Consider the following 26536-nt stretch of genomic DNA (forward strand, 5'->3'; position numbering starts at 1 on the left):
GCCCCGCCGCCGCCTGCCGGCCCCTCCAGCTCCCGCGCCGCCGTGGTTCCCCTTTGCTCCACTGCGACATCTGGATCCCTTTTGTTCCAGCACGATGTCGGCTCCCCGTCGGGTCTGTCGGGCTTCACTGCAACGTGTACTTCCTGCTGATCTGGTGTTTTTGGCTACTGTCCTCCGCACAAAACATGGTAATGGCAGCTCTTGACTGTAATGGTAGCTCGTAGCTTCGATTTTGTGGTTGTTAGGGCCCGTTAGACTCTAGTGGTATTTTGAATTGTAATGGTATTCTGAAATGACTGGTCATTTGAATGGTATTTTGGATCCTTTGGTTTCACGTAGTGGTACTATGTCAATTCTCTCATCTTTGAAAGAATAATGGCCTGATTTCATGAGAAAACCAATGCGCTGAACGAATGATATGCCTCTTTCTTTACCTACCTCCATGCCGAATATGATAGATTTGTATACTCATGGTCCTTATGTTACTTATCAAATCCATGTATAAGCGTTTGTTATTCAATAAAATAAATTTCTCATTTCAAATTATTTTACCATTACAATTTTTACATCAACTTATTTTACCAATACAATTTTTACATCAACTATATCATAATATTAGTTTACATCAAAACATGCACTTTGCATCATGGTCTAGTTAATTAATCATAATTCATGACAGCGTCTCAATCGAGCGCGTCGATCAACATGTTGTACATGCAGCACACGACAATACGGCGAAAATTTACAAATTAATCCTGTATAAATCTGTAAATTGTGTAAGCAGTAAGCACATACTCTGCGTCTCTGCGGCATCACGTCTCGCAGTGGACCAGCCGACGTTTAGATCAGGAGCTTCTCAACTCCTCCGAGTACCTTCTGGGCTTCTCCGGCGCGTGGAGCGCGTGATGTGGCCCGACATCGGCAGGGTGCTCCGGGCGAAGAGCGTGGTACCTGGTCGCCTCCCGCCCGTAGGACGCGCCGGCATCGCTCTTCGACCTCGCCAGCTTCGCCTCCTCCTCCTCCTCCTCTTCAGGCAGCCTCGACGCGGCCGCGGGCTCTGCCGCCGTCTCCCGCCCGCCGCCGCGCTCACGGGCAGCGTGCGAGTCCACGGTCGTCACGCTGCTCAGCGGCGTCCGCTGGCACGACGACAGCGGCGTGCTCTCGCACGAGCTGTCGCCCGCGCCGAGCGCGTCGTGGCTGGACAGCCACCGGATCGCCTTCTCGAAGTGCTCGTCGTGGGCCGCCGGCGCCTTCTTCTTGCCCTTGTGCTCATGGCCGTGCCCATGCCCCTTCCTGCTGCCGCTTGCCAGTAGCTTCTTGATGTTCCTCAGAAACTTGAGCTTGCCATGGCCAGCCCGTTTCTCAGGCGCGCTGGCCGCGACGGCTACGGCATGATCTTGGTCATGGCCGTCGCCGTAGAGGGACTCGTTGAGCGGCGAGAAGAGGGCGGGGTCGAAGCCTTCGAGGCCGAGGTTGCCGTACCGGAGCATGAGCTCCTTGGCCTTCTCGCTCGAGCGGTAGCTCATGCTTTTGCTCAGCTCCACGGCCGAAGACGGCACGCCGGCGCCGGCATGATCTTGTTGACCGGAGGATGGGTGCTGGTCGTCATTGCCACGGAGCTCGTGGCGCAGGCAGGCGTTGACCCACTTGAGGTAGACGAGCTCCTCGACGTGCTTGCAGTGGTCGCCGTGCAGCTGCTCGATCTGCCTCGTCAGCCTCTCGTTCGTCTTCCTCAGCTCGTTGGCCTCCTCTGCCATGTCCTCCTCCTACGTGAAAAACAAGAAGATGGCCAGTTTAGCCTCAAGAGTCAAGGGTATGTATGCGTCACAAAAGCTCTGGGAGAATTGTCTGCTTGTAGAATTCAGACTTTGCATCTGCAGGGAGGGAGAATGTTTCTCAAAACTCAAAAGAAAGTGGCATCTGCCCTAAAAATAAAAGAAAGTGGCATCCCGTGTATTTACTTTTCCGAAGGGTGGAAAAGTGACATCTATTCAAGATTTTAGCAACAAATTTGAACTCCATTGATTTTGCTCGAGGTAGTTCGTCAATCGGCCAATATATATTTCCAGAATTATTTAATTTAGACAAAATACCTAATTGCTTCAGATGGTTTGAAAGGTATTATTGAACAAAGACTAAAAAATGACCCATCATGTACAATAGCATATTCCCTTCGTCCCAAAACAAGTGACTTGGGTCTGTATAGATTTTTATACAAATTCACGTCACTTATTTTGAGACGGATAAAGTATAATAGTATTACACGGACATTGCATTAATCCATTGAGTTTGAAATCACGGAAAAATGTTAAGTAATGAAAAATCATAAAAGTGAAGGTGACCAAATGTTGTTGTTTGGATCATAGTCATGGTTCCAAAAAGCGGTAAGCGTTAAACGATCGGTGAGCCCCGATTAGAGGAACTCACGCTTAAGCACGATTAAGCGGTGCTTAAGCGTTTGTACGAACAGCTCAAAATGAAGATTTTCTGGCACATATAATCCAAAATTCTGTATGTTTTTCTATCATAAATCTTAAGCATTTAATCCAGGAAGAAAAAATGTGGATCAATACCTTGATATGTGCAGGAAGAAAGAAATTATGTATGGTTTTGTTCGAGTCGTGGACGAACAGGGGACGGAATCCTCGATCTGGACTGGATTTCTGGACGGACGGAGAGGGGAATCAACCTGACTGGAGGGAGCCGGCTTTGGAGAAGTCTGACCGGCGGCAGGGGAGGATCTGGACCCGCGGCGGGGGAGGATTTGCACCGGCGGCGCGCGGGAGAGCTGCAATCGCGCCGCCGCCTCTCTCTTCTGTGGTCTCTAGCGTGGAGCAGATGGCATGAGGGGTATAAAGCCCCCCCCCCCCCCCCCCCCCCAATTTCCCTTTTCTACTTCTATTCCCTCCCGCCCGCGGCCCTCCCAATTTCCCAATCTCCCGCTCGCCCCTTCGTCGCTCAGGCCACGATTTTTTCAGAATCGCGACGCTTTCGCGCGCCTAAGCGTCCGCTTAAAATTAATCATACCGCTTAATCGCGCTTAGCGCTTGAACTCACGCTCAGGCCCTAATCGAAGCGGTTTGCCACCGCCCCGCGCTAAGCGGCGCTTAAGCGACCGCTTTTTGGAACCATGATCATAGTAATGAGCAAGCTGTGATCAAAACATAAACTAATTGCTTAGTTGCAGCACGCACAGTCCGATCAAACATCCAACTATAATTCAATGGAAGAAGGTTCTAAGATTGGGCAATAGCATCAGAATAACTAATTAGGAATGGAAGGCTAGTTTGATAAAGCAACCAGAGTCAAATTAAAGCGACAGTGACATATAACAAAAACAACTCGGGCAATACTTCAGCCGCCAGTTTGTTCCAAACCCATGGAGATGCCAAAGGTCATTTTACCAACAAAACTGCAAACCGGCACAAAACAAGCCTAGCATCATTCCTAATTATTTATTTCAGTCATCCAAAAACCAGGATAACTGTCCCTTTTGGGACATCAGATAAAATACCCAGAGAGCTATTTCATAATACAGACTGTTTTATATATTTATTATTTTTTCGCATAAATAAATTTGTTCACTTGACAAAGCTGCAAATCGTTCAGAACTTGGCACATGATTCTCAAAAGAGGGGGAAAATTATGGCCTCTAATGTACTCAGGAGTCAGGAGTCAGGACACAGCATTGAGCCATTGACTATGATATCAGGAGGGAATTAGCATACTCACTCTTTTCCATAATACTCCTATAAGACGCCCACGCATTTCGAGATCCAACTTTGACCATCAACTAGACTAACAAAATGTGAATTATATATTATACAAATTATACCACTAGATTCATATCTGAAAGCCCAATAACAAGGCTAACTTGTCACAGGTTTCTACTCGTATTAAATATTTCTTTCAGGATAAGATGACCAAATGCGGACTATTATAATATCTCCGGCAAGATAATATTGCAGGGATAAGTTAAGAAAATGGTAACAAGGATTAGAGTTAGCATTTTTTACCGTTCTGTTCACCTTAATGCACCACGCAAAAGTCTGAACAAACATCAACTAATAATTCAAATTCAATTGCAGATCAACATAACCTTAGCATCAGAATAACTAGTCAGGGATGGCAGGCTAATTTGATGCAACAGCAGTTATAGTAGAGCTGTGACAGTGACATGTAACCAAAACACTTGGCAGAGATTTAAGCCCCCGCTTTATTCCAAACCAATGGAGATCACGAAGGGCATTTTACCAACAAAAATTGTAAACAAACACGAAACCAGATGTGCTGTAAACCATTTTCAACGAAATACTACACATGCAGAAATCTTAAAGTGCAATGGAAGTGTGTGGAAGTTAATGCTTGAAGCAAACAAAGTTGGCAGCGCAATTACCTCGATAACCAAATTTACAGAGGAGGCGGCCTGCTCTGCATCCTGCAGCCTCAGAGCGAGGTCCCTGTTCTCCTCAACCAGCCCGACGTTGGCCTTCCGCATCGCCGCCGCCTCCTCCGCCAGCGCCCGCTCCCTCTCCTCGCCCTTCTTCTCGAGCTCCGTCACCATCTCCCGGAGCGCCGCCGCCTCACGCCGGGCCTCCTCCCGCTCGCCCTCCACCCGCGCCCCGAGCGCCCGCAGCTTCTCCCTGGCGCGGCCCAGCTCGGTCCTGGCGGCGTCCAGCTCCGACGCCTGCGCCCTGAGCGTCTCGTTCTCCTCCTGCAGCGAGGCGACCTTGCGCTCCAGGAGCCGCGCCTCCACGGCGGCGGCGCTGGCGCGGCTCTCGAGCTCCCGTATGGCGGCCTCCTGCTCCCGGAGGCTGTCGAGCTCCATCAGCCGGAGCTCCAGCCTCTGCTCCCGCTCCTGGAGCGACAGCCACAGCTCCTTGAACAGCTCGACCTCCTCCTCCGGCGGCTCGTTATCTGATTGGTCGTCCTCCGCTTCGCCGTCAGCGCTTGCTACTGCAGCGTGAGGTGGCCGGGTCTGAACTCTTGCCACAAGCACCGGCTCGTCTTCCCCGGCGCCGATCGACGCGCCGTGGATCACGTTTTCCAATGATTCGTCCTTTGACACCAAGGACAAGAAATTAGATATAGTTCGATAGTACGAATTCTCCATGATCATGGAACGGCAGTTCTAGTCTTCTAGACTAGGATCGCAACTTACATTGGATGACAGAATTCTGAGCCCATCACCTGGTGCAGGCAGAGCACGGGGCCTAGCAGCTGCAGAGAAATCAAATCAGACCCACAACCGCATCAAATCTATTAGAGTATGAATATCTGATACGATCAGAAGTTTAGAACTAAAATTAAAGAAAACGAGCTGCATACCAGAATTTGGCCTAGCCATAGCAGAAGCTGTCAGACGCCGCCGGCGAGGCTGCTGAGCGGGCAAGAAGAGCGCCGAAAAGTAAAGAGCAACGGCGGCGGCGACCACCACCACGGATTCCGGCGACCTCCCCTGGCTGCTGTTGTTGCTCCAACCAAGAAGGCGACAAATCAGCGCGGAAACAGGGAAGCTGACGAGAGTACGGTCAAAGCCCGCTCTCATCGGATCAAACCGGAGAGAGAATCTGACGCCAGCTCCTCCCTCCAGCATCTCCGCCATACTGGACATGCTCCTTTGCTCCCCAATTCGCCATGGCCAGGGGGCGCCGGAGTATCGACCTCGAGGAGGAGGCCCCATGGGGTATATATGTCAAGCTAGGCCAATTTGGGTCAAAGAAAGGAACCCAAAAAAAAAGGTGAAGGAATTGGTGCGAGGAAATGAATAGAATTTTTAAGATTTGATTCCTTGTTGAGTGGATGGAAGACGGCTAAAGAAAAGAAAGCATCAAAGAGGCCCACGAGAGAGAATGGGCAAAAGCAGAGGCCAGTGTTGTGTCTTGGTCTTGATCTCTTCTGCCTTGCCTTCCCATTCCCATGTACAGTGGTTGGCTCTGCCTCTACACTTGATTATTTCCGTTGATTGTATTCGGGTTGAAACTGAGATTGTGCGTGCGCTGCTTTTGCTTGGGTGTACACCACCCTATCCCTATGCACACGCCGAAGGCACGGAGATTTGGTGCATGGAATTGGCTGGTCGTGCGATGTGGAATGATCAAGAAGCTTCCCATCCCAAATGATAAGTCGGTTTTGGAAATAAGAAAAGGAAACATGTATTTTAGTCGGTTGAGAACCGGACGAATATTGCTGGAATTCTATGTGCTACCAGTGAGTCCAGAAGCCCACAGAACTGGAGAAACAGGTCATCCGTTGTTCGGTCGACGGTTTGTTGTTGGTTCGACTTGGTTGCGCACCGCTTGGCTGATTTTGTTCTATCTGCCGCCGTGCCGTGGTATTGAATTTTAAGTGATGAAGTCAGTCACGTGCATCAGCCGGGTCGCCGCATAATCTTTTGCCATGGGCGACAAAGCTGCTGTGGCTATCGCGCGCGTCTTTCCTGGCCGTATTCTCCCACCGTTTTTCCCAAGTAGAATGGAATGGAATACGGTCCTTTTTTCTTCGTCCCCGGTCGGGTGCACGTCTTTCGTGGCCGCCACCGTTGATCCACGGCCGTTGCTCTTGCTCCAGTCAATGATTTTTGTTTCTTTTTTCCCACCGCTTTCTTTTTGTGCGAGGGTGCATCTTGTCAAATTATTTCTGCGCGCCATGGCACTGGAATGAAAGCTACGGAAAGCAGATACGTGCACGCGCTCTTTACTAGGCAAAGAGAAAAGAAGCTTCGGATTTAACAAGTTATCTCAGCTGTTTTATCTTGGTCATCATAGCTTTTGGAAAGGATCCGCGTAATGGTTGAATGATGGGATTTTCTTACCCAATCAGACAGTTTGGATTGCAAGTCCGCGCTCTTTTTCTACGTCAGGGGATGCATGCTTTTTTTGGAGCATTTCATACAACTGTATACGGAGTATCTTTTTTCACCTTTTGAGCTGGTGCTTGATTTGAATGGTTATCTTCTTTCATGTGCATAGCACGGATGGCACGCATGCATACACCAGCATTCATCTTCCTAACGACGGGTGCATCATCCACCACTTAAAAATTCCACCGAAACAAACAAGATGCTAAAATGTGAAGTTTCTCAATGCAGAAGATACAACCAGTTCACTAACCACACCCAAGACTCCTATGAGAAGACCCTCGTGTACTTGACACTCGGTTTGTTTTAATTGTCGTGTCAATATCGTCCTAGACTATGGATAGATTGTCAAGGCAAGACTACGATGAGGAGTAGTTGGGAACCCACAGTTGGGCACTTGTGTCGCATAGCTAGTTCAACTTTTGGAGCAATGCTGATGATTTTTGTATTCACTGGTCTCGGTTTCCAATCAATATTTAAATAGCTAAATCTATCACAATTCATGAGAAATTGCGGTTTCAAAATAATTTGTCTTCGATACATGTCCAACTTCACATTGTCACTACTGATCAGATAAACCAAAATATTATCCAATTTGTCAGTTCCAGGGCGGTCGATCTTCCTATGGTGTCAGCCCTCACGGAGTCACGGACTCACGATGCCCTATTAAAAAGTATATATTTTTCCATTACAAATATTACTGATATTGAACATGAAATATGTACTCTGTTTTGTGCTTTTTAGGTCATGTTAAGGGTTTCAAGCGTGAGCTTAAGAGAGATGGCCTGAAGCCATCAACGGCTACCTATCGCATGGCACCAGGCACACAATGCAATAACCTAAAGTTATTAATGTGGGTTACTGGAGTATTTTGTATACTATCTCATGGGATGCTAGAACAATGATATGGTTATATTGATCCACAAAAGATATTACAATAAATTGATACAATCGAACGAGCGGTCCTTCAAATTAAACATCTCTATAATCTATCTTTTGCATCTTAACATTTCTCCATGTGTTAAAGTACGGAGTTTACGATATAAATAAAAACATGTAGCGGCATTTCCTGATCCAGTCACTGTGCGACCCCGCCAAGTTCCAAATTGATGTACCAGCCTGCCCAGTTTGAGCTTTCTTTAGGTGGCGACCAACATAATTGTAAGATTGCCCTATACCACGTCTATTACGTGGAGTAATAAAACCATGCTAACTAGATTTACCAAAAATCTGATCGGATATAGATATGTTCAGTGTAACTGGAAAAAAAATCCATAAGAAATCCAGCAAAAATCCAGGCAGAAAAACCCACTAAAACGGAATAAGAAAAAAAGAGCAAGTTGGCTAAGCCTACGGCTATTGGGCCGGCCCTTGTCACGTAACCCAGTAAGCGTGGATTCACTGTACGGCGGCAATCTCTACCTAATAATAATAATATTCGCTCAAAAAAAATATAATAATAATAAAAGGAATAAGTTTTCGTCTGTCCGGCAATTTTGCGTTTTGGCCCTTCTGTTTTTCACGAAACAACCTGCAGTCCACAGTCCCCACAGGGTTGTTTCTCCCCAAACGGCCGTCGCTCCCCGATCGAAGTTTTTCTCCCCCAGCGCCTCCCCGTCCTGCTCCGCTCCTCGGCCTGCTCCCTCCTGCTACCCATTGACGCCCTTCCGTCATCCGTTATCCTCTCCTCTGAATCCTCTCTCCTCCCTGCTCTCCTCTCGTCTAACGAGGCGGCACTTGGTGATCTAATTCCTCGCGACTGGAGGCGGGCGCGGTGAGGTAGCGCAGGTCTGCGGGGTGCGGCGGGGCGGGAGGCCGGACGAACGAGGCAGCGGGCGGCTGGAACGGCCAGATCGACGAGGCGGCTGCGAGCTAGATGCCGGGGGCCTGTACGTGGAGCTGAAGGCAGTCGTAGAGCGCGGCGGCATCGGCGTTTGGGTTGTGCGCGACGAAGGCGGCGTCGGCCTCACTTGCGGCCGTCGCCACAGACTTCAAGTGAGTTATTCATATTTTCATTGCTTTTCATTGAAGAGGTGTATTCTTGACATTTATGTTCAAGGAGCTCGATCTGTGAAGGCTTCTTCTCTTGAAGCAATATTCATCTTTGGATGCCCTCCCATCGTTCGAGGAACTAGAGAAGCGCCTTGGGGCACAGTATATTATATATGCTTTCCTTGCCTAAGTTGTCTGAATGCAAGGCACTGCCATGTGTCCCTTTACTTTTGTAATATAAAACATGATCTCAACCTGCAGAGGTTGCTTTTGTTGGATGATGGCCATGAAAATTCAGATGATTGTTGTAAGTTCGTTGGACTTATTTGCACTGTATTACGAATGCTTCGTCCTGTAATTTTAATATTAAAATCTCTGTTTCAGGCATGAAGGATGGCAAAACAACTGCATGTTATTCTATTCTGTCCAAAACAGATTCGGAAATTTTGTTGCAATCTGACACCAATAAATCCGAAAAGAGAATGGATTTTCTACTCTCGAGCATACTGCACGTCCTATCAAGGCCGTCGGACCATTTGTTTTCTGACCCTTCGATCTGGGTGTACCCAAAGCGGCTGACGGCAAGAGGACGGAGGTAGAATTGTTCCGTTTGTGATTCAGATCGATGGGATTAGGTAGGGACGTAGGGTACTGTTTATCTTTTTTTCCTCAATTCCTCTTCTTCTTTCCGGTCGCTCTCACCTCGCCCATGCCATTGCTGTGTTTTCTCCCGTTTCTTCTTCCCCCCTTCTTCCTCTTCCCTCATGGCTGTTCAATTCCCCGGTTGCTGTCTCCCTCGTCCAGCTCTTCCCCCGTAGTTGTCTCCCCTCGTCCGGGCCGGCGTGGCGGTACAGCCAGCTCCATGTATTGCGGCTTTCCCATATGGAGTCTCCGGTCCATGCATGTATGGTGGCTTTCCCATATGGTGGCCCGTTTCCTTCCTTTTCTCTATTTCTGTTACCATACAAATGGGAATACAATGCCTTAAATAACCTACGCATAGATGGAAACTACTCCAACTAATCACTACCGGGTCTCATGCATGCCCCTAATTGAGCCCACGTCTTAGCTTCCTGGATTCTCTCCACGATGGCAAGAAGAGAGAGAGAGAGATATGGCGCCTTCGATCTTGATCAGGAGAAAGAGAGAGAGAGAGAGAGAGAGAGAGAGAGAGATTGCTCCTTCGATCTAGATCAGGAGGAACAGATCGAGAGAGAAAAAGGAAAGGATGGGGCTGAGATGTGGGACGAATAGGTTAGGGATATGGGGGCTATAGACTTTCCGTCGTTCCTGCCGTTGTGCTCGAATCTTGCCGTCTGATACATGGGCGCGATGGATGGTCCGTGATAGGAGGAGTAAAAAGCTCGGGAGCAATCGAAACTTTTCCGAAAAAGGAGCTGCAAGCTTGTAAGGCATCTCGTCCCTTCTCTCATAATGCGACGCTACTAACTGATTATATGATTCTTACTCTTCCATTTGAATAATTCGACAGGCTAGCGCTGGACTTGTCCTTCCTCACAGGAGGTGCTCCTGGACGAACAAGGGGCCTTAAAATGCAGTCAGTTAACTCAATTGACAGTGGTTTGAAGGGCAGTAGATGACCCAAAACATTCTTGCAACATATGGCAGAAGTGCTGACCAATGATTTTTGGATCAATTAGTGAGTGATGACAGCTTCAGAAACATCTTAGTTAGAGAAAAAGGAAAACAAAAGGTGGGATTTCTTCCCGTTTATTAATTGTTTGCCACAGGGTTCCTTAGTTCTTTGCACCAGATTGAGGTGAAACCATACCGAGGGATTGTGTACCTTACTACCTTATCTATGTTTTGTAAAGAAAATGATGAGAACCTATTTGAACATGTTTGTCAGTCAGAATGAAGAATTCCTGTGATGCTATATATCTTAAGACAATTACTGCAGAGCAAATGCATGCTGGCTGCTATCAGTCCTACATATTTTTCAAACACCTTAGGCAAGCAAGGAACTTGTCTACTTCTTCCGATCCATAATGGAGTACATAATTTTCAAATTAGTGCCTGCTTTTCATAGAGAAATTCTCTCTCATCTCTCTTTTTTTTGAGGAAAATTCTTTCTCATCTCTTAATTTTGTAGAGAGGAACAATATTTTCCTGACCTTCCTGCTTTAGGTGAAGCTGAACAGACATAATTTGAGTTACCACAAACCCGAGAAAAGCCGACTCCGGCAACTCTTCTGATTTTGTACAAATTGGTGTTCCTCCCCGGGCCTCGGCTACAAGCCAGATAGGCACTGAGAATGATATTACTCCCCAATGTCCCAAAAGACAACAACTATAATTCCATGACATCACATCTTCTTTGAATTGTTGATTGATTAACACCCATTGTTTCGCTCATTTCGATTGAATGTCAAGTTATGTTGTTGTCTTTTTAATAAACGTGAATTTTCACGTGCATATGCTTAAGAGGCCGTTGCATTATGTTTTTCTAATAAACATGAATTTTCACGTGCATGTGTTTAAGAGGCCGTGACAACGCACGGGGCACTGTAGTGGCCATAGAGGCGCAGAACAGCGCGCTCATTTTCGTTCGTTTGATGATCTCTTGATCGGGAACGGTGTCGGCCTGCTATGCTAAGCAGTTCCAAACTAAACCCAAGCCCAGCAGCCCATCTCGCTAACCGATTCGACGCCCCTGGCACGATCGCACGAGGAACCGGCCGGCCGCGGGGTAGGAGTCACGCCACGCCATCGGCACCTCCCTAAAAGCAGAACCATATCCTTGTTCCATGTGGCCGCAGCTAATCGCCGTCGGCCACGTTGCATATCCCGGATACCCTCTCCAAAACCTCTCCTCCTCCACGGAGGCAGCAGCAGCAGCCAGCAAGCCCCCTCCTCCTCCGCTCTTCCCTGGGTAGGTAGTCCCCGCCTCTTCCCCTTCCTTCCACCTCCCTCGCAATTCCGCAACCGGCGGCACACCGCCGCCGCTTCAGGGGGCAATGGAGTTCACGGGCGCGACTGTCTCGGCGCCGTTCGGCTGCCGAGCGTTGCGCGGCGGCGGGCAGCGGCCGCTGCGGGCGGCCGGCCTGGCCGCCGATGGCAGGAGGAGGCGGGCAGCGGGGTCGAAGCCCGGGGCGCAGCAGTGGAGGAACAACAGGAAGGTGAGGTGCGTGGCGACGGAGAAGCACAAGGACAACAAGGCGGCGGCGGCGGGGCTGGGGGTGGAGTTCGCCGACGAGGAGGACTACGTCAAGGGCGGCGGCGGCGAGCTGCTCTACGTGCAAATGCAGGCCACCAAAGCCATGGAAAGCCAGTCTAAGATCGCCTCGAAGGTGCTGTGCTCCTCTCTATGACTCTTATCCTTTTCGGTACTACCAGTAGTATCCGGTTCTTTGTTTTCTTCCTTTATTTAATTGTTGATTTCTATGCATGTTTCGGTGATCTTCAGTATACCAAAGATTCCTTCCCTTATTAGCATTTTGCTTAATTTATTGGTACGTTGTACTATATCTGAACCTAAATTTTTGACTCACATATGTCCAAATATGAATTATTTTTTAAAAGCGTCTAGATACATATACATGTAATACAACAATTTAGGATGGGAGGGAGTATTTGCTTACATTGGTCTGTTTCAAAGAAAAATTCCATGAACATTGTGCAAGTGCACGTCATACTATGAATCTATGATATACCACGGCACCACGGCGTTACGTCCTTTTAACAAATCAAAGCAAGAACCCAGGTTGCCCATGCTGTCATAACAGTTCCTGCCTTCCTGGCAGGGCAAGGCCACGGTTGTCTTTGGACGTGTGCTGATGAATTGCACCTTTGGAAAAAAAATCATTTTTGTTGGACCAGACACTCGGGGCATGTCCATCCCAATGTCACGCCTTTGACTTTCTTTTATTGACTGATCAAGTGAACACATATACATCTCCCCAAAATCATGCCATTTTTCTGCGACCTGCCTAGGACACACTCGGATTGTGTTCTAATAGTTACGAAGCTCCTAGAATCTACAACTTTTAAGTGAACTGTTTGCACAGTAAATATCTTTACTGTACTACTGCAGTGAGGATGATCGTAGAGCTGCTGCACGTTTGTAAAAAAAAAAAGATGTTCGGCGTCGGTCCTTCTTTACTGAAACTTTGTTCAGTTTATCCTTATCTAAAGTCTAAGGTTTAAATTTAGATGGCATTGCGTAAACAAAATTTGTGTTTAAGTAGCATACCTGATGTAGTTTTTTTTGTGTTCTGAATATTTCTTTGCAGCTGTCCCCCATAGCTGATGAAACTTCAGTGCTTGATTTGGTTGTCATTGGCTGTGGTCCGGCTGGCCTATCTCTGGCTGCAGAATCAGCAAAGAAAGGACTCACTGTCGGTCTCATTGGCCCTGATCTTCCGTTCACAAACAACTACGGTGTGTGGGAGGACGAATTTAAAGGTAGCGTATAATTTACCACAGTGAAATGCATTGTGTTTTGATAAAATCTTTACCAACATAATTTAACAATATGATACATGCACCTCCTTTTCTGTCCAGATCTTGGTCTGGAGAGCTGTATCGAGCATGTCTGGAAGGACACTATTGTTTACCTAGACCATAATGAGCCAATAATGATTGGCCGAGCGTATGGCCGGGTGCACCGAGACTTGCTACACGAGGAGTTGCTGAGAAGGTAAATCGCTCGTAACGATCTTGGGATTCAGAGGCATCAGGCAACATGATAGAATATGATTGTTGATCACTAACAAGTAACAACAATTCAATTCTTGCCAGATGTAATGAAGCTGGTGTTACATACCTTAACTCAAAGGTGGACAAGATAATAGAATCTCCAGATGGACATCGAGTAGTATATTGTGAAAGGGGCCACAAGATACTTTGCAGGCTTGCCATTGTTGCATCTGGAGCAGCATCTGGTAAGCTTCTAGAGTATGAGGTTGGAGGTCCACGTGTTTGCGTGCAGACTGCATATGGTGTAGAAGTCGAGGTACATACTAGCCTTGCAGAAAGTGCTCCTGGTTATGCATCATTCATTTCATTATTTAAGATGAAATTTATTTCATGTCACTTGAGCTGAAATTTTCAATTTGTTGTTTGTGTACTAGTTCGTTTTTTCAGAATTATTTCAAATTTTCAGGTTGAACAATTCCCGTATGATCCCAGCTTAATGGTTTTCATGGACTACAGAGATTGTTTCAAAGAGAATTTCTCACACCCTGAGGAAGCAAATCCGACTTTTCTCTATGCCATGCCCATGTCATCCACACGAGTTTTCTTCGAGGTCTCCATGAAAATTTTAGCAGGGTGCTTCTGTAATGGATATGTTTTGATGCTTTTAGTTTACTGAACAAAGTAACTTCACAGGAAACATGCTTAGCTTCAAAAGAGGCAGTGCCCTTTGAACTTCTTAAGAAAAGGATGATGTTTCGGTTGGATGCAATGGGAGTTCGTATCCTAAAAGTATATGAGGAGGTAACGAGTTATGCGTTGATCCCCTACTGATTTCTCTTGCATATTTCTACTGAATTTAGGTTGAAATGCTGAGCTCTGAATCCAGGAATGGTCCTATATTCCTGTTGGAGGGTCCTTACCTAACACCGACCAGAAAAATCTTGCATTCGGTGCAGCTGCGAGTATGGTGCATCCTGCAACTGGTACAAACAAATCCATGGTTTGAACTCGCCATTCATAATTTACATACATATTAACAAAACTTTAGAAATTCATAGGGTACTCGGTGGTCAGATCTTTGTCTGAAGCTCCAAGATATGCTTCTGTGATATCGGATATCTTACGGAATCGTGTCTATTCTGGACAATATTTGCCTGGAAGTTCTCAAGACTCCAGTCCATCAATGCTTGGTACATTGTTCTGGTCTTCAATGAATTTAACTGACAAAATTAAATCACTTTAAGATGAACACAGTTTTTTCCTGCCAAATCAGAGAAACGAGAAAATTTATATGCTGCTAATCATTATGTGATATTTCAGCATGGAGAACACTATGGCCTCCAGAACGGAAACGTCAACGCTCATTCTTTCTCTTTGGGTTAGCTTTGATTATACAACTGGATAATGAAGGCATCCAAACATTCTTTGAAACCTTTTTCCGTTTACCCAAATGGTAATTAATATACTCATTTGTTGCTTTTTATCAGATACTATTTATTGCACAGTATTACCTTCAGTAATTTCGAATCACCTTTAATTTCTTCAACAGGATGTGGCGAGGATTCCTTGGTTCAACTCTTTCTTCAGTGGATCTCATGCTCTTTGCGCTCTACATGTTTGCAATTGCGCCAAATACTTTGCGGATGAACCTCGTTAGACACCTGCTCTCTGATCCAACAGGCTCGGCAATGATCAAGACCTACCTGGCCTTGTGAAACCATTTCAAGGGTCCACAGGAATTCTAGAAAGTGTACAGTTTTGTAGTTGTACATAACATAGTTAGAGGAGTCAGGTGTCACTAAGCATGTTATAGCAGCAATTCTCCTTTGTTGACAATGTCCATCGGGCAGATCAATCTCGCACAAAGGGGAACACATATGATGCGTGTCAAAAAACAACTAGTGGAGTAAAGTGTGGATCATGGATCATGCACAGTTGAACTGGCCATTTTTAGGCCATGTTTCTCGCCTCCAATTTTACTTTTTCCTGGTATTCTGCCATGTTTTTTGCCTCCATTCTCGCTCTTCCCTGGTTTTCTCCATGCCTGCCTTTTTCTAAGTGTTTTCAGGTGGAGAAGGAATGGTGCAAGAATAGCATGAGGCAGTTTATTCTTGTCCCATCGCTGTGACATTTTATCTGCAACAAGTAGAGGAGGGAGGAGAGGAGACCAGAAGGAGATACAAAAAGGTTGGAGTCAAGGAAGGAAGGGAGCAGGAGGAAGAGGAGAGGCTCTCTCGCTCCCTCAACCTCTCTGCGTCTCTTGTTTTTCTTGGCCCCTCAGCATACCCTGCACCATCCAACTGGTCGGTGCATCGCCCGGAGTTGATTCCGGTAGTCGCGACAGGCGTACGTGCTCAACCCCCGGCCGGACTATACATCAGTCTGCAGGAAATGATGATGTTCGGAGCTCCCCTGAGCCCCGAGGAGCCCCGGCTCACCTCGCCGCCGAGCCTGCACCAGGCGTCATCGACCATCGTTGTCGCCATCGACCGGGACCGGAACAGCCAGCTGGCCATGAAATGGGTCGTCGATCACCTCCTCAACAGCGCCGCTCACATCATTCTCCTCCACGTCGCCGCCCACCATCCTGCAGCCAACCGTACGTAGCTCTCTTCCCTGGCGTCTGTAGTTCTGCGATGCTTCTGTCTTGCACAAAGAACTCTGAGACAATAAAAAAGTACTCCATATATATGCAAGAACTGATGCAGATTTGTTGTTGCGGTAGATGGCTTTGCCATGGCTGAGCCGACACCGGGCGCGCTGGAGGCTGAAATGAAGGAGATCTTTGTGCCCTTCAGAGGATTCTGCGATAAGAATGGGGTAATCCATCCATCCTGCGAAATTCTTCCAGAGCATCAAAGAGAGAAATGAGACAGGGCTGAATATATGGATTTCCTGCAATGCAATGCAGGTGGAACAATCGGAGGTGATCCTGGAAGAGGCAGACGTCTCCAAGGCCATCCTAGAGTACATCACTGCAAACAAGATCCAGAGCATCGCGCTCGGCGCATCCAACAGGAACGCGTTCACCAAGAAATGGAAGAACCCTGACGTGCCGTCCAGCCTGATGAAGGGCGCGCCGGACTACTGCAACATCTACGTGGTGGCCAAGGGCAAGCCCGTCAACGTCAGGCTCGCCAAGTGTGGCGTGTCCACCGACGACAGCGACTTCGCCCTCGGCCCGACCTACTCCAGGAGGAGCTCCAGGAACCACCTGCCGCCGCCCATGCCAGAGTCCCTCTCCTGCAGGCGCTCCATCGACAGAAACATCCCTGAGCTCACCACGCGGCCGCCGTTCCGTGAGCGCTCGTTGCCGGCGTCCGTCACCAAGCCACTCCTCCTCTGCGGGAGGGTCGACAGCACCGACGGGACCTACCGCTCCACGAGGCGCTCCGCCTCGCACGACTCCGTCGATGTCGACCCCGACTTTGCGCAGGCGGTGCACTCCTCCTCCATGGATTTCAGCGAGAACCTCGACGCGCTCAACCTCAGCCCACGGGAGTCCTGCTCGCCTCTCTCCGGCGTAACTTCCCAGCTTCTTCCTATGAATTGCCGTTGTTTGCTTGGGCCAATAAGGCTTACGAAATGGCGTGCAGGCCCAGCGCGAGGTGGAGGGGGAGATGCGGCGCCTGCGGCTCGAGCTGAAGCAGACCATGGACATGTACAACGCGGCGTGCAAGGAGGCCATCAGCGCGAAGCAGCGGGCCAGGGAGATGCACCTGCTTAGCATGGAGGAGGCGCGGCTGCTTGAGGAGTCAAGGCAGGCCGAGGAGGCCGCGCTGCATCAGGCCGAGATGGAGAAGCTCAAGTGCCGGGCCGCCATGGAGGCCGCCGAGGCGGCGCAGCGCCTGGCCGACCTGGAGGCACAGCGCAGGCGCAACGCCGAGGTGCGCGCGCGCCGGGAGTCCGACGAGAAGGTGCGCGCCTTGGACGCCATCTCCAGCCACGACTTCCGCTGCCGCAAGTACACCATCGACGAGATCGAGCTCGCCACGGAGCGCTTCGACGAGAAGCTCAAGATCGGCGAGGGCGGCTACGGCCCGGTCTACAGCGCCAGCCTCGACCACACGCCCGTGGCCATCAAGGTGCTCCGCCCTGACGCACAGCAAGGACGGAAGCAGTTCCAGCAGGAGGTGGAGGTGCTCAGCTGCATCCGCCACCCAAACATGGTGCTCCTCCTGGGCGCCTGCCCCGAGTACGGCTGCCTCGTGTACGAGTACATGGAGAACGGCAGCCTGGAGGACCGCCTGTTCCGCCGCGGCGGCACGCCCCCGATGCCCTGGAGCCAGCGGTTCAGGATCTCGGCAGAGATCGCCACGGCGCTGCTCTTCCTCCACCAGACCAGGCCCGAGCCGCTGGTGCACCGGGACCTGAAGCCCGCCAACATCCTGCTGGACCGCAACTACGTCAGCAAGATCAGCGACGTCGGGCTGGCGCGCCTCGTGCCGCCCGCCGTGGCCGATAGCGTCACGCGGTACAGGCTCACGGCCACGGCCGGCACCTTCTGCTACATCGACCCGGAGTACCAGCAGACGGGCAAGCTCGGCGTCAAGTCCGACATCTACTCCCTCGGCGTGCTGCTGCTGCAGGTCATCACGGCCAGGCCGCCGATGGGGCTCACACACCACGTCGAGAAGGCCATCGAGTCCGACACCTTCGCCCAGATGCTCGACATCACCGTCAAGGACTGGCCCGTCGAGGACGCGCTTGGCTTCGCCAAGCTCGCGCTCAAGTGCACGGAGATGCGGAGGAGGGACCGCCCGGACCTCGGCACCGTCATACTGCCGGAGCTCAACCGCCTCAGGAACCTCGGCATTGCCTACGACCAGGTCCGTGCCGCCGCCGCGGCCACCGCCAACGTCAGCGACAGCAGCGCGCACGCCCAGGAGATCATCAGCTCGCACACGGTGGACGGGGCGTGGAGAACGGCTCAGAGCTAGCGTTGGCGCGCGAACGGCGCTCCGTCTATACGCCGTGTCCCCCCTCAGTTAGAGAGTGAGCTTAAATCACGAGAGGAGAGGGGCATTGTCGCTGTCCACGTCAATTTTGGTGTTAAAGTAATTAAACTTGGTGTATGTAGTTTGTCGCATGCTCAACAGTAACAAGTTTGCAGTCCTGACTCTTAATTTTTAATTTTGATGACAAATTTTGTACATCCGCTCCACCGAAAATACCTTTTCTTGTCCAAAATATCTCTTTTCATAAGATTTGAAACCGAACTAATCAATAAACAATGACAAATTTCGTTATATGAATTTTAGTCGCAAAAATTACATATTAACAAAGTAATTACTGGTTAAGTTGTCTTACAAAAACTAAGACGTCAATTCTCCTCAACGGATCCTTCTGATTTCGTCGGGGTTCAGAGACCAGGATTTGAACCTTGGTGTATGTGTCATACACCCACAACACCACCACCACATCAAAAGGTGCTTCCCGTTTTATGAGAGTATTTGTAGCTTATATTTGGGACTTGGTCCTATAAAATTGACATCAGTTTCACTTAGTAATACTTAAGTTAAATGTTAACTTTAAAAAATTAACTTTAATTTTATGTGCAATTTTACTTCAAATTTTATAAATTGCACGTGATGTGCAATTTTAAATATTGCACCTGAGGAGTTTATATGTGCAATTTTAGTCGTACGAAGATGCAATGTCCAACTGCACATTTTCAAAATTCAAATTTGCACACACAAAAAACATTTGCAGTTTTAGCCGCCCGAAGGTTCAATATCCAATTGCCTCAAAAGCCAAATTTCCACGCAAACAACGTGTGCAATTTTAGGTGTCCAAGGTGCAATATCCAATGGCATATTTCAAAACCTAAATTTGCACATACAAAAACATGTGCAATTTAGCCATCCAAAGGTGCAATATTCAATTGCACATTTCAAAATCCAAATTTGCACACAAAAAACATGTGCACTTTTAGCCGTTCGAAGGTGCAATATCCAATTGCGCATTTCAAAATCCAAATTTGCACAAAAAGCATGTGCAATATTAACTGTATGAAGGTGCAATATCCAATTGCGCTACTCAAAATTCAAATTTGCACACGAAAAACATATGTAATTACCATATCTGCCAATTTCTAACCCCCAAAGTTTCTCACCAAAACTGACATGCACTTATACGCTTCATAATTTATAGGTACTTGACTATAAAATTGTGAACATAAAGCAACACTTGTAAGTTTTAGTATGACAATGTGCAACTGCTCGATTGCATGTTTGGAATGTAATAGTAAACAATTCTTAAATATACAGTCAAACTTACCAAAGGTTAAATTTACACAAACAAAATAACAGAACTGGATAACACCATATGCAAAATAAATAAATCCAAATGAATTTTCAACCGCGCCCGGGCCTTAAAATTATGTTCTCAGTCCAAACTTGAAATGCTTTTTTAAAAAGGAAAATACAAAAATAATGTGCGAAGCCCACATCTTCGATTGCAAAGAAAAAAGCCCATTGCCCTCATCTTCCAATACAAAGAAGCCTAGAGAAAACACCAGGGCAGAATAAAATAAAAGCCTAAAGACAAAAGTGACGGGAGGCCCAAGAACCTAAACACAACAAGAAAAGAGAAAAGGTCTCCCAAGCCAACCCGTACAGCCATACCACCACCTCACGATCTACTCGTGTGCTACAAACGTATCGTACAACCTACTCACGAACCTACCTATCTCTACGTCTCGATCAAGGGTTGACGGTCTGACACCGTCGACCGAGAAATTTAATTTCTCAGCCGACCGAGCTACAACAAATTCGTTGAGAAAACAAAGAGTAACACCTATGGCCAACACACAAAAACAAGAGTTAAAGTCTTACACTACTTGCTCGCAAAATAAAAATAAATGAAAAACAACACTTTGCACTACAATATTATTCACTCTATTCACATGGCCAGACGAGTAGTGGCGCAGCCATAGGTGATAGGACTACCCTGGTATTTTCTCGAGTCCTTGGCCTCTTCCTAGTACTAACTTTTCTGTTTCTTGGTACGAGTCATATGATTGTTGATCCTGATCACACCCTTTTCTGAGTCGACTCCTTGAAGACATGCGTTCTGTGACATACTGGCATACGGCTTAATAGGATTGATAGACTACCTATACCAATAATGTGCATCTTCTTTTTTGGAAGCCCATTAGAAAAGAACCTCAAAGTTAAGCGTGCTTGGTTTGGAGCAATTTGCGGATGCGTGACTGACAGGGAAGTTTTTTCCGGGAGCGCATGAGTGAGGACAAAGTGCGCTGGAAAGACATGTGTTGGCCTCCTGTGAGGCCAGTCTTAAAGCCTAGAGAGCTGCCAGGAGTGACGCTAGGCCGTTACACGTTTTATGTTGTTAATTCTCGAACCCAAGGGAAGAGCTCAGTGGCATGTCATGGTAAATTTTGATCCCATGGTGGGAACTCTGTGCATTATAGTCTAGCATGGTAAACTCTATACTAGCATATTAACAATGATATATTTGTAGCAAAAACTATTTTTGTGTCAATTGGAGCACCTGGCTTGAAAACCTATCTACGTCAGTGCAGATAAGCTCCGTACCAAAGAAATCAATTGCCACTTATGAGTTGTGACATGGAGACTGACACCATCGCGAAGTGGTGGTGGTGGGCTGGTGGCTATGGAGAGATGGCTCGACGAGGGGACTAGAGGAGGTAGTGCACTAGAGTTCATTGGTATTGCCTCTCGAGGTGGGTGGGGGGGGGGGGGATGATATTCCTAAAATGACAAAGCAATACTCTGGGAACATTGAGTGCCTTTTTCTCGCGACATATATTGCACCGAAAATACAAAATTGTGTGTCCAAACCATGAAAATACACAATTGTGTGTCCAAACAAGGATTTTCTACGCAGCTGCAAGAAAGAAATCACACGCCACAAATCGAATGCATTCATGATTGAACAGGAAAAAAAACATTTTGCATTTTCCAACAATCTCGATCCTGATTTGTGTTTGTCACACCAGGAAGAACGTAATCCCTGTCGCTATTTCATGGAGACTTGGAGTAACTATTTCTTTTTGTTTTAGTTTAGGGTTGCTAAGATCGGCCTAGTGTTGCTTGCAGCCGGCTATGCTTTCTTTTACCGCTCGGCACTTCTATGCAATTTGATATACCGCCTAGTGTCTGTTCTATAAAATATCCCCTCTCGGGTTATATTCTAGAAAGTATCCCAGGGTCACTGACGTTTTTGGTCCACTTGTAAAATCTATATCTCTTTGAAAATGTTCTCTTCTGGAGTACTTCCTAGTCATCGACGCGAGGTGGACCGATGGCGAGCTCGTCGGGAGGCGAGTTGGCCTAGGCTTTGTGGTTGTGTGGGCATGCATCTGTTTCATATCAATACTTTTGGGCTGCACGGGCCAAACCTCCCGGTACCCCCCACGCTATCTAACCCCCACCTTCTTCACCACAGACATGTTAACTTCCTTTCTTTTAATCTCTGGGGCCTTGTGATTAACAGTGTCGGTCCTCTCACCTCCTCCCTCTCCTTTCTCTCTCTCCTCCCTCTACTCTCGATCTCTTCCTCTCCCTCACGATCTCCTGCGCCATGGGGCCGCCCAGCCTCCCTCCTAGTGCCGGTCCTCCACGCCGCATGCTCCCTCCTCGCGCCGGCGGCCCCCCTGCTTCGTCCTCGGTGCCTCCTGGCCTCAACCTGCCATCCATGACGCGAAGTCTGTCTCCCCACGCCATGGATGGGGCTGGATCCGACCACCCTTGGACAAGCTAAGGGCGAGGGCGCATGGCCGCGACCTCGGCGAGGCACTTCGCCAGATCCGGGAGGGTGCTACCATGATCCGCACCAAGGGGGATTCGAGTCCAGGATATGTACTTAGGTACTTACGTACTCCTAGGTACTCCTGAAGATGGAGGCCGGCCTGAGATCGGCGGCGGCAGGGTCCATGCCCAAGACGACAGCAGATGCATCCGCAGCCTGAGTAGTACTCTTGTTGCTTAGGTACTTGGGTACTTGGCTCTGATGAATTTGAGTCCTCCTCTTCGATTCCTTTGTTCTATCTTTCATCCATCGATTGCTGATTCTTATGATTGAGGATTGATGAGCTACTTAGGTACTTAACTGATAAGGTACGATGCATAAAAGTTCCTAATTTTTTAATCTTAGATCCATGAGGTACTATGTTTTGATGATTGTTCGTACTGTGATTTTGTCTTGGTACATGATGTACTGCTATGACTTGATGAACACAGCCTTGAATAACGAGGTACTTAAAAACTGTTAATGTACATGTGACATACCATACGATGTACTCGTCTCATAAGATGTAACAAGTTTTGACAGATGCTCATACTGTGTTTTTTCATAATAAATGTGATGTAACATACGATGTAGTTGTCTCGTAAGTTCACGTACACGAGGTACTTAAGAAATGATAAGGTACATGTCATGTACCATATTGTACTCCCTCCGATCCATAATAAGTGTCTCAGGTTTTGTACTGACTTAGTACAAAGTTGTACTAAACTCAAGACACTTTTTAAGGATCGGAGGGAGTACTAAAAATTGACGAGGTTCTAAGTATTGAAGAAATGTCCATCTTGTAAAAAGCGAGGATTTTGAGAGAGAGAGAGAGAGAGAGAGGAGTAAAGGTTGTCAGGGAGCACACTGTTAATCCCCACCTCTACTTTAAAGAATAATAGATTAACTAAGAGAGAGAGAAAGAAAAGAGCAAACGTGTGGCCAGGAAGGTGAGGGTACATAGGATGGGGTGGGGGGGGGGCTGAGCTTTAGGCTGCACAGCTGCATTTGTTCGATCCAGGAGTTCATTCGAAAGTTCTTTTTCTTCCAAGTGCCTGATGGTCTGTAAGCAATCTTTTGAAACTCCTGGCTGCTCTAGTGCTATCAGGTTTTCGCCCTACATGTCATATTCTGATAGACCGTATTTCCTGAGAAGGCAGGAACTCGCTGACGAAGATGTAACTTCGACAATGTCCATATTGATGGACTTGTATCAAGGAAAAATTTCGAGTGTGTGTTGGCGAACTCGTCGGCTAACAAGGACACAGGGGACACGATTTACCCAGGTTCAGGACCCTCGATGAGGTAATACCCCTACGTCCTGCTTGTCGGATATGTATTGATGAGTCGATTACAATGGGGTGCCGCAGAGTCTAGATGCACCGAGTCGTCGAGTGCGTCTAGGCGACTTGTATCTAAATTGGGAGTCTCCTCTTGGCTCCCCCTCCTGGTCCTTTATATATGCAGGAACTCAGGTATCAGGTAGAGTCCAAGTCGGTTACAATGAGGAGATATACTCTAATTAACCTTCCTTGTCTTGAGTCGCAAGATTTGGCATGTAGACTCCTGGAGTCGAAATAGGCTTCCTTGTGGGCCCCCAGCTGGGCTGTACCGGGTATACTCGAGTCGAGTACGTGGTTAGTCATAACCACGCCAGCAGCCCCCAAGTGCCTGGTTGAGTCAAAGATTCAACTAGGGACTTTTCCCGTAAAGAATGAGCTTATTCTGCCGTTGAGCCAGTTGCATAATGCCGCAAACTTGGAGTTTCATTGATTTGTACTTCGAATGAAAAGTATTTTCGACTCAGAGAGTGTCTGAGCCGATGCTTTAGTGCTTGACTGTTTAAATGACAGTTTCAAAATATGATCTGATAGTGGATCAATGCAGTGAGTAGGAGTCATAGGGATATATGCTTAATGCGCCTAGATACTCGGGAAGTCGAGTCCAGTTAATCGCTCTAGGGCGAAAACAACACTAGCTTTCATTAGCATTCGAGTCCCTGGGCTCGAACCTGGCGACTGGCGAATTTTGACTTAGCCTGTTGGGGTCTTATAGAGTCAAATTCCAGTTTTTAAGTAGTCGACTCGTTTGTCAAGATTGCTTGAACTGGAAATACGCAGCTGGTACGTTTCCAGGCCCTATAGGAAGCCTACGGCTCTTATCTTCATGTAATGAACATGGTTGCGGGGAGCGACCCTTAAACGAAAATTATCACTGGAGGGATGCAGTTGATGCATATCTAGGCCTAAACTTTAGGACTTATCTTCATACAATGAGTATGGATTTGACTGGAAATAACGTAGCTGGTACGTGTAACATCCCAAAAATTTCAAACTTTTACATGAGCATTGCATCCATAAGCATCATGCCACTTTTGCACATTTGAATTCAAATTTGAATCTCAGAAGGCTTTAAAAATTTAAACCCTAGGGTTTACACCCATTTGATCTTTGGATTTTCAAACCATTAATGTTTATATATAAAAGGGGTTTATTGCATATATAAGCTATCCCATAATTTTTGGATAATTATTTGGAGTTGAAAAAGTATTTTATTTAAATATATATATAGCCCTAAAGGCATTTATAGGGAAAATGTATTTTTATATAATTTATATTGAGGGGAAACACCTCCCAAAAGTTTTATCATGGTAGAAGATGATTTTACAAATTTTCTGGAATTTATTTGGACCAATTTGGAGTTCAAAATCCAAAGATATCAAAGAAATAAGAAAAAGGGAAAAAGGAAAGAAAAAAAAGGGGGTGAACCGGACCGGTCCGACCGCTTGGGCCGAACCAGCCCAGAACCGACCAAGCCAGCCCGACCAAGACGGCCCAGCCGCCCCGCGCGCGCGCCCGCTTCCACTGATAGGTGGGGCCCACCTGTCAGGGCTTTCTTCCCCGATGGAAAGCGCCCGCGATCCCCGCGTCGCCTGCCTTCTTCGCCGCCACGCGCTCACCGCCGCAATCTCCTCGCTCCGTTCATATTTCGCCGCCCCGCCCGCGTCCTTATAAAGCCCGGAACTCCCCGCCTCTTTCCCCTCTGTTCGCCCACACTCGCACGCCCCCAGGCCGCCGGAATCGCTCGCCGGAGAAGCTCAACGCCCGCCGCCATTTTCGCGTCGCGCCGACGAGCTCGGTGAGTCATCTTCGTCGCCGCCTGCGCCTTCGTCTTCCTCTCTCTCTCTCGCGCACACCATGACCCGTGCCGTCTTCGTTTTCGTGCACTGCAGCGCCCCGACGCCCGAGCTCGAAGCTCCGCCGCCCGTCGCCGGTCGCCGCCGCGCTCGTCTCCGTTCTAGACGAGGCGTCCGACCGCACCGAAGCGAACCGACCTCGCCCCCGACTTCGCCACGACGCGCTGCGCCTCCCCGTGACCTCCCCGTCGCGCCCATGCCACCGGAGACCCCGCCGCCGCCCCCGCCCGCGCCGCGCCGCCGCCGGACGCCGTCCGCCGAAACCCTAGCCGGCCAGAGGTGAACCCGATGCTCCCAGGCCGTTGGATCTCAATCAACGGTCAAGATTAGATCTCTGTTTTTAATTTTAATCGAACCGGTACCAACCAATCAGGAGTTGCCACGTGGCACTTTCATAGAAAAATGAAAATCTAATTTTAATCCCCCAGAATAATTAAATGGTACTTTTGCAGAAAAGCCCCTGTAACTTCAAATGATCATATCTTTTAATCTGTTTGGCCAAATTTAGTAATCCACACCTTTTTGGAATCCTTAGGAAGTGTAGAATCTTTTGGCACTATCCATTTTCAAATTTGGATTTTTGAATCACATTCAAATTACAGAATAAGTTTTAATACCATTTAAATCATAACTAATTATTTAGAAGACCTTTTTGAATGAAACCAGTGCCCAAAAATTTGTTTTATTATCCTCTGTCCATTAGGACAAAGAAATAAATATTTTGAATTAAATTGTTTTGCAGATGCAAATAAAACCTTATTTTAGGGTTTAAACCCTAGCCTTTGCCTTTTCTATTTAAGACCCTAATGCATTGATTTTAATTACTTATGCTTAGGATCAGTAGATCACCCAAATAAAATAAACCAAGCTCATGTCACATGTTTTGCATTGCATCATGGTGTACTCTTTTCCTTTTGATTGTGTTGTATGTTTATGTATGTATTGTTTGTATGATTTAGTTTTCTCGGAGAGCGATCTGTGTGATTGCGAAGAGTGTTTGAATACCAACTGCTATCAAGGCAAGTTCACTTTGATCATATCCTATTACTGTTGTT

At 47.6% G+C, this 26536-nt stretch overlaps 3 protein-coding genes across 3 annotated transcripts; 2 read left to right on the forward strand and 1 right to left on the reverse strand.

Annotated features, from left to right (window-relative positions):
- Positions 1-515: 515 nt before the first annotated feature.
- LOC100839996 lies at positions 516-5971 on the reverse strand. The gene is made up of 4 exons (XM_010233648.3): positions 5329-5971; positions 5162-5220; positions 4397-5059; positions 516-1766 (listed from the first exon to the last, which is right to left on the reverse strand). The coding sequence occupies exons 1-4, from the start codon at positions 5681-5683 to the stop codon at positions 846-848; spliced, it is 1998 nt and encodes a 665-aa protein (XP_010231950.1). The 5' UTR covers positions 5684-5971; the 3' UTR covers positions 516-845.
- Positions 5972-11639: 5668 nt separating this feature from the next.
- Positions 11640-15489, forward strand: LOC100821922 (lycopene epsilon cyclase, chloroplastic). The gene is made up of 10 exons (XM_003569209.4): positions 11640-12162; positions 13105-13276; positions 13376-13511; positions 13613-13826; positions 13977-14120; positions 14204-14311; positions 14397-14493; positions 14569-14700; positions 14831-14963; positions 15060-15489. The coding sequence occupies exons 1-10, from the start codon at positions 11830-11832 to the stop codon at positions 15223-15225; spliced, it is 1635 nt and encodes a 544-aa protein (XP_003569257.1). The 5' UTR covers positions 11640-11829; the 3' UTR covers positions 15226-15489.
- A 157-nt stretch (positions 15490-15646) lies between these two features.
- LOC100822230 (U-box domain-containing protein 35) lies at positions 15647-18663 on the forward strand. The gene is made up of 4 exons (XM_003569210.4): positions 15647-16109; positions 16236-16330; positions 16422-17033; positions 17107-18663. Exons 1-4 carry the CDS (start codon positions 15902-15904, stop codon positions 18448-18450), a joined length of 2259 nt encoding a protein of 752 aa, XP_003569258.2. The 5' UTR covers positions 15647-15901; the 3' UTR covers positions 18451-18663.
- The last annotated feature ends 7873 nt before the right edge of the window (positions 18664-26536 follow it).

Source organism: Brachypodium distachyon, chromosome 2 (genome assembly GCF_000005505.3).
Source record: "Brachypodium distachyon strain Bd21 chromosome 2, Brachypodium_distachyon_v3.0, whole genome shotgun sequence".
NCBI classification, from domain to species: domain Eukaryota; kingdom Viridiplantae; phylum Streptophyta; class Magnoliopsida; order Poales; family Poaceae; genus Brachypodium; species Brachypodium distachyon.